This window comes from Otolemur garnettii, unplaced genomic scaffold (genome assembly GCF_000181295.1).
Source record: "Otolemur garnettii isolate 467f Iridium unplaced genomic scaffold, OtoGar3 scaffold00006, whole genome shotgun sequence".
NCBI lineage: Eukaryota > Metazoa > Chordata > Mammalia > Primates > Galagidae > Otolemur > Otolemur garnettii.
The window spans coordinates 40,881,515-40,894,021 of NW_003852401.1; the positions used below are offsets into that span (position 1 = coordinate 40,881,515).

General features: G+C 42.2%; 1 protein-coding gene across 1 annotated transcript in view; it reads right to left on the minus strand.

Annotated features, from left to right (window-relative positions):
* Nucleotides 1-6,291, minus strand: part of RASEF (RAS and EF-hand domain containing) — a 73,464-nt gene extending 67,173 nt beyond the window's left edge. Inside the window, exon 1 of the mRNA XM_003782973.1 lies at nt 5,564-6,291. Within this exon, the coding sequence (XP_003783021.1) occupies nt 5,564-5,994 (431 nt within the window). The 5' untranslated portion in view covers nt 5,995-6,291. The remainder of the gene's footprint in view (nt 1-5,563) is intronic.
* Nucleotides 6,292-12,507: the final 6,216 nt, after the last annotated feature.

Below are 12,507 nucleotides of genomic sequence, written 5' to 3' on the forward strand. Positions count from 1 at the left end.
AAAAAAAAAAAAAGAAGACACTACTGTGATCAAAACCCCATGATTCTATCCCTTCCTTATTAAGACTGCCGAAAATCCAGCACTCTTGTGTTGTCAGTTCCCTTCAGTTTACATGAACTCATGGTTTTCATGCCAACCTCATCTTTCTGCCTTCCTTGACAGCCCATGACAATGGGCATGTGGTAGGTTTTGAAATTGTGTAGCCAAATCTGTAAGGTTGGAGTCATCCAGATGATTAATAAGATGATTACCAATTAATTTGTTCCATATTATCACCAAAATGTAAGCAAGAGTGTTTAGACATCAAGCAAAGAAGCCAGAGGGTCTGGGATCCCCAATTTGAGAAGCTCTCTTGACATGCAGTGTTCATAGACCATGGTGGGTGCAGTGTTTGTGTGCTGGGAGAGAATTTCCCATTCACTATTCTGCATCTGAGGTCCTTTAGGCTTCAGAAACTCCTAGGGATTTAAGACCGTGAGACACTGAGCTATCTACATAGTCTCACTAGTGCTTAGTGAGATGTCAAGGACAATGTCAGTACTGGGTGAATTAGAGAACGGACTGAAGAAGCAGACTTGCACTCCTGCAGCTATTATCCTAGTTTTTATGGGACATATAAGCTATGCAAGGGTTAAAATTCACTTTTCTCTTTTCATAATTACTCTGGCAAAAGCAATGGTCATTTGGAATACCCCAAATATTTCCAAGTTGAAGCAATGAACTTGTTTATTTGAGAAAATAAGTCCAGGGAAATCATAAATAAATTCCACCACTCCAACTTCCCTCTGGGAGACAGTGTTTACTTTCCATTTTACAACCTCATACAAGACTGATACAGTCAGGAGGAGCAACCCTGAACACCCAGGATAAATAATCTCTTCCCATTTCTTCTCTCAAGCTACATGCTGTAGTCAAGTAGTACTACCTAAATGGTAACAGGCTATCCATGAAGCAATAACGTAATTCATACGTTCATTGAATTAGAGAATGGACTGAGTGAGAGAGTAAAAGGTAACACGTGTTGAATCACCCAACCTTTCCTAATCATACTCACCTTCACCAACATCTAAAGGTTCTCCTTTCAGCCTCAGCTTCTGAAACTCCATTCAAGGCAGAGCAGCATGAGGCAGCTAGCTCTGTTTTAGAAGTGAAAAGAAACTAAGTACTCCAGGTAGAAATCAAGAAACAGATAAAGATTTTCAAAAGCTTAAAGTGATAACTATGTTATATAGTACGACCATGAATTTGAACAGTAATTTGGGAGAAGAGTAAATCAAAAGTTCAGGAACCAAGAAAAACTACAGCAGAGTCTTTAGGCATATAGTCTTCCCAGTGACACTCAGTTTTAAGTCTTTTTGCCCTAAAATCCATAAAAACAGAATAAATCGTCTTTCTTCAAATTCTGAGAGTAAAGCTCTGAGCAATCAGTATGATCAGAGGGTCAGGGCAGGCCACTCCTCAGATGGCCAAAACCAAAGGTTCTCTAAGGACCAGAAGACCAGAATACCTTTCCATCAATCAAAAGGTCAAAAAGAAACGGCTACCTTGAGATTAAATTCAAATATCAGAATCAGATGCAACCACCGCCAGCAAACAGAGTCCATAAAACCTAAGCCACACACAGAGACATACAGGACCCAGGAAGAAGGCTCAAAGGTTAAAAGTAAAGCTGATGTTCTGTTGAAACAGGCAGGTTCCCCTACTCGGCTGGGTAAGGATACAGAGGAGGTATTAAGACAGAGAGAAAAAAAACCTACAGATCTGCATCAGTTACTTTAGAAGAAAATAAAGAGATACAGACATAAACCCAGACTTAGATGTCAGGACCCTGACTGAGAATCCAGAAAAGGCAAAGGAACCTTCAGGAAATCCATAGCTAACACACGATCATTTGCAAAGCCAGTACCACAGGTAAATAGCCCATAAAATAAAACCACCCTTGAACCTCATCCAGGACTGGGGTGTGGCCCGCCATCATGTTGCAAAGCTAGAACAAATCTTACTTCCTTGGATGAAAACACGTTATTACTGGTCATGTGTGTGGAAAGAAATGCATTTAACTTTAAACAGTACAAACACATCCACAAGCTCGCCGAGTGGAAAAGAGGAGAAACTGAGGCAAGATGGTAGCAATCAGCCTCTCCCTTCCTTTTCATCTGTCCTTTGATCTCTGTCTTCCACTCACTCTCCTACCCTGTCTCTGGCCCTCTCTCTTGCTCTCTGGCTCCCTCTCCACCTTAAGTTCATCTCTTTCTTCACCTCCATCTCTCCTCTTCCTTGGCCCTTCCTGGCCGAGCACCATACCCTATAAACTAGGTAAGCTGATGAAGCAACCCCACTATGACAAAAGAAGACGATTATACTGAAAAAGGGTAAACTGTAACCCAAGACAGGGAAATATAAAATTATGCAGACCAGTACTGAAACTTTGCCTCTGGCTACTGACAGCTGCATATTTTTAAACATTTCCCAATTAAGTGGGATTGGTGTTCAATTGCTGAGCCTTTCCTCTTGAGTTTAACAACCATCATTCTACTGACAGGGGCATGTTAAGATAAACCGTTTTGGCAGTCTGTCTACAGTTCCCACACAGGTAGTCCCGGTTCCTCTCAAAATACAGATAAATGAACCAAGAAATTAAAGAATACCTGTTTATCCGATTCATTCAGCAAACATTTGCTGAGAATCTACTAGGTAGAAAACTCCCTTTCACCAATTTCCCCAGCACCAGAAATTGGCTAGACTACCTTATGTCTGCTCTCTACCTGTCCCATCCTCCCCTCCATAGTCCCTTCCTACTTCCAGACTTTTCTTGGCCTAGTATCACCTTCCTTCCTGAATTCTCTTGCATAACCCTATCACCCCACCTGGTTCACCTCATGCCTGACCTTGTTCAAGCTTACCACTAAGTTGCAAGGGCCCATCCTCATCTTGCAAACCATTCACACCTACCATGCTCCCAGGTTAACAGGTCACACTGGGACATTCTTCTCCCTCATCTTTAAAAGAAAAGGGGCCCTCAATTTTCTAAAAGAAAACCAACTTAAGAATGTATTGGCGCACATCCCAAAGGCTGTTTTCACTCCGTCATAATGCAATGTTGTCTTCTAATATCATAATTATTAGTGACTGCAGAATTTAATCAGAATTACTTGATATTTTGTTTGAAAGGCCTTTGCAATGGAAACCACGTCAATACTACCATACTTTGTCATCATTACAGAAGCTCAATAATCTTATACTTAATATCCATTCTTCTCAAACTGGATGTGACTATCTTCAGGACTGGCATGAGGGTGGGGAGGGGGTTGCCCAAAGGGAGTGCCAGGTAAGAAACAAAGCCATAAAATGGAGTGGTTTACCTCCCTGGAGAGACAATTTCCCCCTTGGAAGAAAACATACTGTATATTAAAATAAGCCCTAGTATATTATGCACTAAAATGAACTTTTTTAAAAGGATAAAAACTCTCGACTTGAAAGACAATTCCTGCTTGCAGCAGTCTGTTGGGCTATGTCCACCATATATGGAGTTTCCTGAAAATATCCTTCTTGCCTTTAAATGTTCTTGGATGACATTTTTGAGAATTGTTTCACCCATACTATGAGCATCTTGAGGGCATGAACTACATCTCACCCTTTTCTTCTGTCCCCAGGAACCTAGCACAGTACCTATGACAGTATCTGACACATGGCAGGCACTCGGTGTTCGTGGAATAAATTTAGGTGAAATAATGACAATGACATCACATATCAATAACAGAAGATTCTTCATCACATTTGGGTGGAAGAAAGGAAAGGTGACAGCTGCATGAGGAAGTGAAGTAGAAGCAATTCAATTTACCAAAACATCTAACAGCTGCCATGGTAACAATCAGCTGAAGCAACCCAGTCTAGTTCTTTTCCACTTGAACAAGTATAGGAAGACAAACATTGTACTTGTTAATCTCCCATCAGACGGAGGCGGGGCTTAGGGCACAAGTCTACCAGGTGACGCTGGTGCTCATTAAATGTAATAACCTCTGAAGAGCTTGGAAAGGCATCATGATAATAATTAATGCCACCAATGCTACTAAATTCTGGTTTGTACACTGATCCTAAAGGAAGCACTTTAATCATTTAATGGTGAAATATTTGCTAAGACAAATGTGAAAAGTAGATCCCTATGTACATGCACTTAATATCCAAAAGATGCAGACCCATCCTGCCTTATTCCTAAAATTCTTACTTTTTTAAACTATCTGGACCCAAATTCGTTACAGAGGAACGAGAACTCAAAGAAAGAGAAGAGTTTATAGCAATGTTTAAGTTTTGCTACTTTCCTAGTGGAGGCATAGCATTTTAATTCATTTGTAAATAACAGAAAAGATCCTTGACACACCCACTTACTCCACACAATCTTTCTTCTTCCCTGAGTCACACTCTATGCCCAGGATTCGCCTTACTTTACACACCGGAGGGAGAAGTTGGGAGGAGGAGGAAGTGAGGACTCCAGGCCCTGCAGGTCTAAGCTCTCAAACAATGAAAAGGCACCCGGACCCCTCCTGGGGCTGTTTCTTTGCTGAGTCTTAGGTCCTCAGACCTGTAACCCGGCCAACCAAAATGCCATGCAGATCTTCTTAATAATAACAGCCGGGGTTCAATAAAATATCAACTAAAATCCAAGCAGAAAGCAGAAAAACACTTACAGCACTAACATGTTTGTACAGCAGAAGTGAAAAATAGCTCCAGACATACCGCGACAGGAAGACCTGGACAGATGTGACGGAACTCAGAAGACTTGAACATGCCCCTTCCTGCATGCCCTGGGTTCCACCTGTAGACTTCCTCCCCGCCCCCAACCAGAATTAAGTTAGTAACTTCACATTTTATTTCTGTCAGAGTCACAGGGGCATAAAATGCATTATTTTATCGTTTTATCCCATCATATAAAAATTAAGTTTTTCAGTTCACAAAACCTAGGATCAAATCCCTGCTCTTTAACCAACTGGGCAAGTACTTTGATATCTCTCGATCTAATTTCTAGGTCTGAGTTCCTCCATCCATCAGGAATAAGCAAAGCCAATCTCCTAGGGATATTTTGAAAATGAAGTCTGTAAAACAAACGCCTCGCACATACTAGGCATCAATGAGTGTATTTGTCCAGCAATACAAATATCCAATGTCTTTTCTACGTAAGTCTTAGGAAAACAACATATCCAAAAACTATTAGAGAGGATGCCAAATTGGCCAACAGCCCAGGCGCTGGGGTGCAACCTGGAGGCCTGGGGTAGAGGATGACGTAATCCTGCTGCATTTCGGGACGGCCGGTGCAATTAACAAGGGGCCCAGTGCAGGACTCAGAATTCAGCAAGAAAACTGTCTCCCCTAACCTTGATTCTCTGAACGCATTCCCTTCCTTCAACTCCAAGGGATCTTGTCTTGTTAAAGTCAAAACGAGTAGGTGGAGGAAAGCAACTCGCACGGAAGAGTGCAGTCCACCGCGTCAGCACACTCCGCAAGTTAAGACGGAGGAAAGAAATCAGGAACCGCCATTTTCACCTCCGCCCCCAACCCGTACCCTCACCTGGGGATGAAATTGGCTTCGTCCCCAAGTCGCTCCTGGAAGTCCAGCCAAGCCCGGCCGGGGCTCTGCGGGCGCCACGAGGCGGTCAGCGCCGCCGCGGCGTCCCCGTCGCCCTCGTCCTCCTCGCTGTCCCGGGTCTCAGACCCCACCTCGGGCGCGGCGGGCGCAGGCGGGCGCGGGCCCCAGCCCCGGCGGCGCCCCCCGCGGCTGGCCCCGCGGAAACCGCTGGCTAACTCCTGGAAGGTGATGGCGCCGTCGCGGTCGGTGTCCAGCCGCTGGAACACCGCCTCGGCGTCCACCGGCCGCACGCGCAGCTCCGCGCAGAGCGCGCTAAACTCCTCGCGCTCCAGGCGCCCCGAGCGGTTCGCGTCGCAGGCGGCGAAGATCGCGCGGAGCCGGGCCAGCTCCTCCTGGTCCGCGTCCGCCTCCATCCCGCCTGGCGGGGGCGGGCGGAGAGGGCCACCGAGCGCAACGGAGCAAGCAGCCCTCACCGGCAGCAGAGTCGGAGGGAAGTCCAGGGCCACCTGCTGCTACCGCCAGGAGCCGCGACAAGTTCGGCTCGTCCGGTCCGGCTGGTTAGACCACTTGCGGGAATGTCCAGGCGGAGCGATGAGTCTGGGCGGGTCAGAGGGTGGCCTTGCGGCTCGCTCGGACGCTGGTCCCTGCCGCCCCCTTACGGGCCCCGGGAGCTGTAGGGTGCGCCCCCGACTCCGAGCACCGCGAAGCAGCACCCGCCGGTGACTGAGAGCCTGCGACGCGCGGTGGCACTGGCCACTTTCGCGGAGGGGCCGGCTCCTCCCAGCCGGGGAGGAGGAGCGCCCGGCTCTGGTTCCCACGCCTCCGGGAGCCAGTCGGTGCTTTCCGCGCTGGAGTTGGGGCCTCTGGCCAGAACTGGGGGTGCTGCAGCAGCATTGCCCCTCGACTTAAATACTGTGTGGCCGGGTAGAGCCCTGCGCTTTGTTCGCCCCCAGATACGGCGCTGGCACGAGCGTGAGAAGCTAACTAACAGGACAGGGAAGAAAGGTAGGTAGGGTTAAGATTCCAAATTGGTTAACCTTATGTGCATTTTATTCTCTTTCTAATTCAGGAAATTTGGTAAACTTCTCTATATACAAGTTTTCTTACAAACCAAAGTACAGGATTTCCCAGAAGACCCCATTCTCTAATTTTACTACTTTCTTTAACACTGTTTCATCCGGCTAACATTAAGGTCTCACTACTTATTAATAAGCATTAGAAATTACATCCGCCTTCCAAATCCATACAGTTTTTCTAATCCTTGCCTTCTCAACCAAAGTCACTTGGCAGGCAACATTCTTTTAAACAAAGACTGGGGTACTTTTTTCTCCGTTTAAACAAACCTCATGGAAATTATATATATAAAGGTATGTTACCCTTTGAGTTTGAACACTTATTTCGACAATGTTATTGTTTCTTTAACACTGACTCCTTAATGTATAAGAAATTTTTTAAAGTCATCCATTTTGGTTATTTTATAAAAAGTCTTGTTCATCCATTTCCAGGAGACTCTGAATCTGTCATACTGTTTAACGTTTATCCTTTAGGTGATTCTCATACCTTGTGAAAAATACGTTTGGGTGTTTTTACTTTATTTATATTATCCATTCTCTCTGCATTTTAGACTAACTTTTAGTTGTTGCCACTTCTTTTAGTTATGACTCTATTTTCCTTTCATCGCATTCTGGATTCTCTTTATCACTTATCACTTTTATTTTTTAGGTCTAATACTTAAGTAGATTTGACAGGCACGTTCCCGCCAGGCTACTGTTCTTAAACATAAAGCCTAGCACTAAACATCTGAGGAACTGTTTCTTCTCGAATTGTACAATAAACATCATGAACATGAATAGCTTTTATTGAGCTGTAAATACTACTGATAACCTCCATCTGTATATTTAACTGATAAATTATGAGAGACAGTCCACTGGAATCCCTGGTCTTAGCAACCTAATTGCTAAGGGAATATAGTTTTCTACAACTGCACAGCTAATATTTGAAATGAATTTTACCATTAGTGCAGTATAAGTTGTTATTGATTTTCAGTTTATGTGCTTTCCTGTTTATTCTAAAGATTGATTTTTCCATAAAAAGTAAAAAAAAGGCTATCTTAGAAATACCTTTAAAGATTTACAAATATACTTACTACACTGCCTCTTTGAATAATTATCATTATATGTTACCAGTTAATAAATATCTGCATCCTTCGAAATAGATAAGTTAATGATATTTTTAATTGCCAAAGTGCTTTTTGCAGTCTGCTTACATGACTTCACTCCTGAATTTCTACTCTGACTTTTGTGCTCATTATTTCTGAATTCCTACATTCTATGACCTTTCCTGAGCCCCTTTACTGAAGAGTTGTCAAAAAACATTGATTATTCCAAACGTCTTGTATATACTTTTTATTTCCACTGGTATTGATCTACTTTAGAGCTACTATGTTAGTTATTTATCACTGTATAATAATACAACCAGCACGTAGTGATTGGAAACAGCAGTCATTTTATTTGTTAGTAATTCCATTGTCATCAATTCGAGCAGGGCTCAGCCAGGTGGTTTTCTACTGGCTTCCCTGGGATCACTGGATAGCTGTCACAGTGACTCAGTGGGGGCTATGTGGTCTTAGAGAGCCTCACTCACATCTCTGGAAGTTGGTGTTGGTTGTAGACTGAGTCATGTGTCTCCAGGAAGCAAGTTTGGGCTTTGTCACTTGGTAGCAGTGTTCCAAGTCGATAAGCCTCAGTGTGCCTTTCAAACCTTAGCTTGTGTTATCGTTGCTGATATTTATTCATCAAATCAAGTTACATGGCAAATCCTAAGTCAAGATTAAGGGACTACTAACACTGGGAGGGGACTACTCAAGGCCATGGATCCAGGGAGATGTACTGTACTTCATGGGAGGCCCTTACTCTAACAATATGCCACACCTAGGATTACCAGGACAGCCTCTAATGTATTCTTCCAGGCTTCTGTCCTGCCAGCCTCTGTTCATTCTCCACAACCACAGCCAGACCGCAATTATTGTGTCATTCTCCAGCTCTTTGGTTCTCAATTAGGTGGAAGCTTTGTTCCCAGGAGACATTATCTGAACATTTTTGGTTGTCTTATTTGGAGAATGGGCAACTAGGAGGCAGCTGCCAAGGATGCTGCTAATATCCTGCATTAGCTGGTACCTCCCCTTCCTCCCAGCCATTACAAGGAATTATCTGGCTGAAAATACCAACAATGCTGAGGGTGAGAAAACCTGCCCCCTAACTCATAAACCCCAGTGGTACCCCAGTAAAAGGAGATAAACTCTCATCTGGGCATTCTAAGACCTCTAAAGTCTGGCCCCACCACACAGATCCAGATACTTCACCCTTTAGTCTCCAACAGGACTTCTACTGTCCTCCAAATAGGCCACAATTTGCCACATGATTAAGTTAATAGCTCATTATCAAGACCAAATGTAAATATAAAACAAATCCTTTAGCTTTTCTCTCTTCTGTCTAACCAGACATCAGAAGAATTGGATCCTGTTTTTCCTACCAAAGTTTCCACAATTTCACGGTGACTTGCCATTCACAAATGCATCACCTAGCACGTATTATAAGGAGTCAAGTAACAGGCTGCAGGAATGCTTTTCACTATTCCCAGCAGTGTACTCAGGGGAAAGCCGAGGTTATACAATCTGACTCTATACTTTTTTTTTTAAGAAACGGAGTAAAGAGAGAAGAAATAGGAGGTATTCCTTTTTTATTTTAGAAACAGCAAGCCAGGAATAGGAGATAACAGAGCAGCCTTTGAGAGCTGATCAATTGATAGGTAAGGAGAGCTTGCCCTTAGTTATCAGCATGACTTTTAGAAATATCAGCTTGCTCTCTGGCTATTTAAGGATTTCAGAAATCAGAGATAATCTTATTAAAGTATGTTTCTCAAAGTAGTAAAAAGATATTCTTAGAAATAGTTTTGTGACCAAATGCATTTGTAAAATGCAAATAAATTTGGGGAAAAAAATCCTACTATATCCTTTCTTGGATGAGATAAAGAAAGCAGTTTAATATTTCCTAAATGTATTTGACTGTGGAAGCTTTTAGTTTGGGGCCTTGGTTGGGTTTGGTTTCACATTTCTGCGAGTTTTCCTAAGCTCTTGAAAACACACTCTCAGAAACTTCATGTTAGACAATGACTAGGGTGGTGAGCCATGAGACACGATCCCTCACCACTACATCATAGATTGGCCCTACTTCCTATAACGGGAATGAGCACTACCTCCTGAACCTGCTAGTCACCCAGTAACTGGGAGAAGCCTTAGTGGAAGCTTGTTCTAATCTACTGTGTAGGATTCCTTTCAGGTACTAGAGACTTCCTCAGAGCATGACTTAACCCTGGAAAGATCTGATATGCCACTTAAGATGGAACTAGATGTCCAAGTAATGGCATATCACAGAGGGACAAATTTGTAGGGTCACGAACTTTCTGAAACATGCCCATCCCTGCAAGAACTCGAGTCTTCATGTTCTCATGAATGTCTACTCACAGCTCACTACTGGACGTAATGGAGAAAATACTGGGGATTTCGTAAAGAGGAATATATCATAAAACTCACATCTATTTACTCTTTATGTAAAGCACAGAACAGAGAAAATAATAACATAGCACATACCACTATCCAGAATTTGCAAATGGGAATGTGCTATCATATTTTATTCAGATCTGCTTTTAAAATAAAGCATTACAGACTCTGCTGAACTTCCCCCATTGACTGAACATCATGTAATTAATATATAGCACTGTGGATGCGTTGTGTTGGCAGTGATCAGACTTCAGTAAATCTTTCATTTAAAAACATTAAATATTTCTATAATGTTCCAAACAATATCAAATAACATTTCATATTGCAAACCAGAGCAGAGTTGGTGTTCATTGCTAGAACTGAGTGAGAAGTGTTAAGTTTCAAACTTCTGGTTCATTGTGTGATGACTGAGCAAAGCTCATGGGCCATTTTCCCACATTAGCAAACCTGTTTCTCATACATCTTGCTCTTCTCGGGTGAGATAAAAGTTTGTGTTCTATATGAGGGGTCTTTGAGAAGTTCATGGAAATGGGTATTATGAAGAAAGCATACATGAAGTTCAGATTTTTTTTTCCATCAGAATAAACTTGTACAAACTTGTTTATAACCTGTCTGAGCTGGATCTCCTTTGAAGCGTTACTAAGGATAAAACATCACTTTGAAAAGAGCCTCTAGGCAAGCAACACGAATCCTGCTAAAAATGAAGCAAGAACAAACATCAAATTCATGGTGAAGCTTAGGTGGAAGAATAATGAAATGATTAATGCTTTATGAAAAGTTTATGGGGACAATGCCACAAAGAAATCAGTTTTCAAATGGATGACTTGTTTTAAGAAGAGACAAGATGATGTAGAAGATGAAGCCGGCAGCAGCAGACCATCCATGTCAACATTCAAAGAAAAAATTAGTCTTGTTCTTGCCCTAACTTGAAACCTAAACAGAAACAATAGCCAATACTATAACATCTCAATTAGTTTAGCTTGTCCTACTCTGTCTGAAAAATTAAAGTTACAAACCAAAGTTGCACCCAGATCAGCCCCAGGCAAAAGCAGAGCTTTCGATGGAAATTTTAAAGTGGGATCAAGATCCTGAAGCATTTTCTTGAAGAATTGTAGCAGGAGATGAAACGTGGCTTCACTATATGATCCTGCAGCCAAGGCACAATGAAAGCCACGGCACCAAGAGGTGGGGGTGGTCCTGTCAACACAGAAGCAGACCAGTCAAGAGCAAAAGGTCCTGGCACCAGCTCTCTGGGATGCTCAAGGCATTTTGCTTCTTGTCTTTCTGCATGGCCAAAGAACAATAACATCTGCTCATCATGAGAGTGTTCTGAGAAAGTCAGTCAAAGCTTAAGCAGAATAATGTCCCGGAAAGTCCTTCTCCTCCTTGCTAACACACCACTTATTCCTCTCACCAAACAAGGATGGTATTGCAAGAGTTTCCATGAGAAATCATTGGGCATCCACCTGACAGTCCTGGTTTGGTTCCTTCTGACTTCTTTTTGTTTTCTAATCTTAAAAATCTGTAAATGGCACTCATTTTTCTTCAGTTAATAATGTAAAAAAACTGCATTGACAGAGGTAAATTCCCAGGACCCTCAGTTCTTTAGGGATGAGTTAAAGGGCTGATATCATCGCGTACAAAAGTACCTTGAATTTAATGGAGCTTATATTGAGAAACAAAGTTTATATTTTTATTTTTATCTCTTAATTTTTTGAAGTTCTCTACAAACTTTTGAAGTTGCCTGGCATCGTGTATGCAGGAGAAAAGAGAAAAATTAAAAATACATGGACCTCAGTTCAGCTTTTGGACAGCAGAAAAAGCAAACCGTGATAAGCAGAAATCTACCATGTTCCCCAGTCACCCCCTGGTATACGTGCATAACTCTGCATAACCCCTTCCTTTCCAGAGTAAGAAGGACCTTGAATATGATAGTTTTACTCTTTTTTAATTTTAGCAATTCTAATGGATGTGTAGTATAGATGTATATCCCCTTGTGATTTTAATTTGCATTTCCCTGCTGACTAATGATATTACACAACTTTTCATATGCTTGTTAGCCATTCTTCCATTTTCTTTTGTGAAATGACTATTCAACCCACTTTTATTGAGTGGTCATAGTATTGGGTTATAAGAATTCTTTCATATATTCTACAAACAAGGTCTCCATCACATGCCTGTATTTTGAAAACTTCCCATTCTGTGCTTTGTCTTTTTATTTTTTTTAATGGTGTCTTTTGAAGAGCATACAGGTTTTATGAAATCCAATTTATCAATTTTTCTTTTATGCTCTGTGACTCATCTAAGAAACTTATGTCTACTCAGTTGCAAAGGTATCATTTATCTTTTCTTCAAGAAGCATTACAGA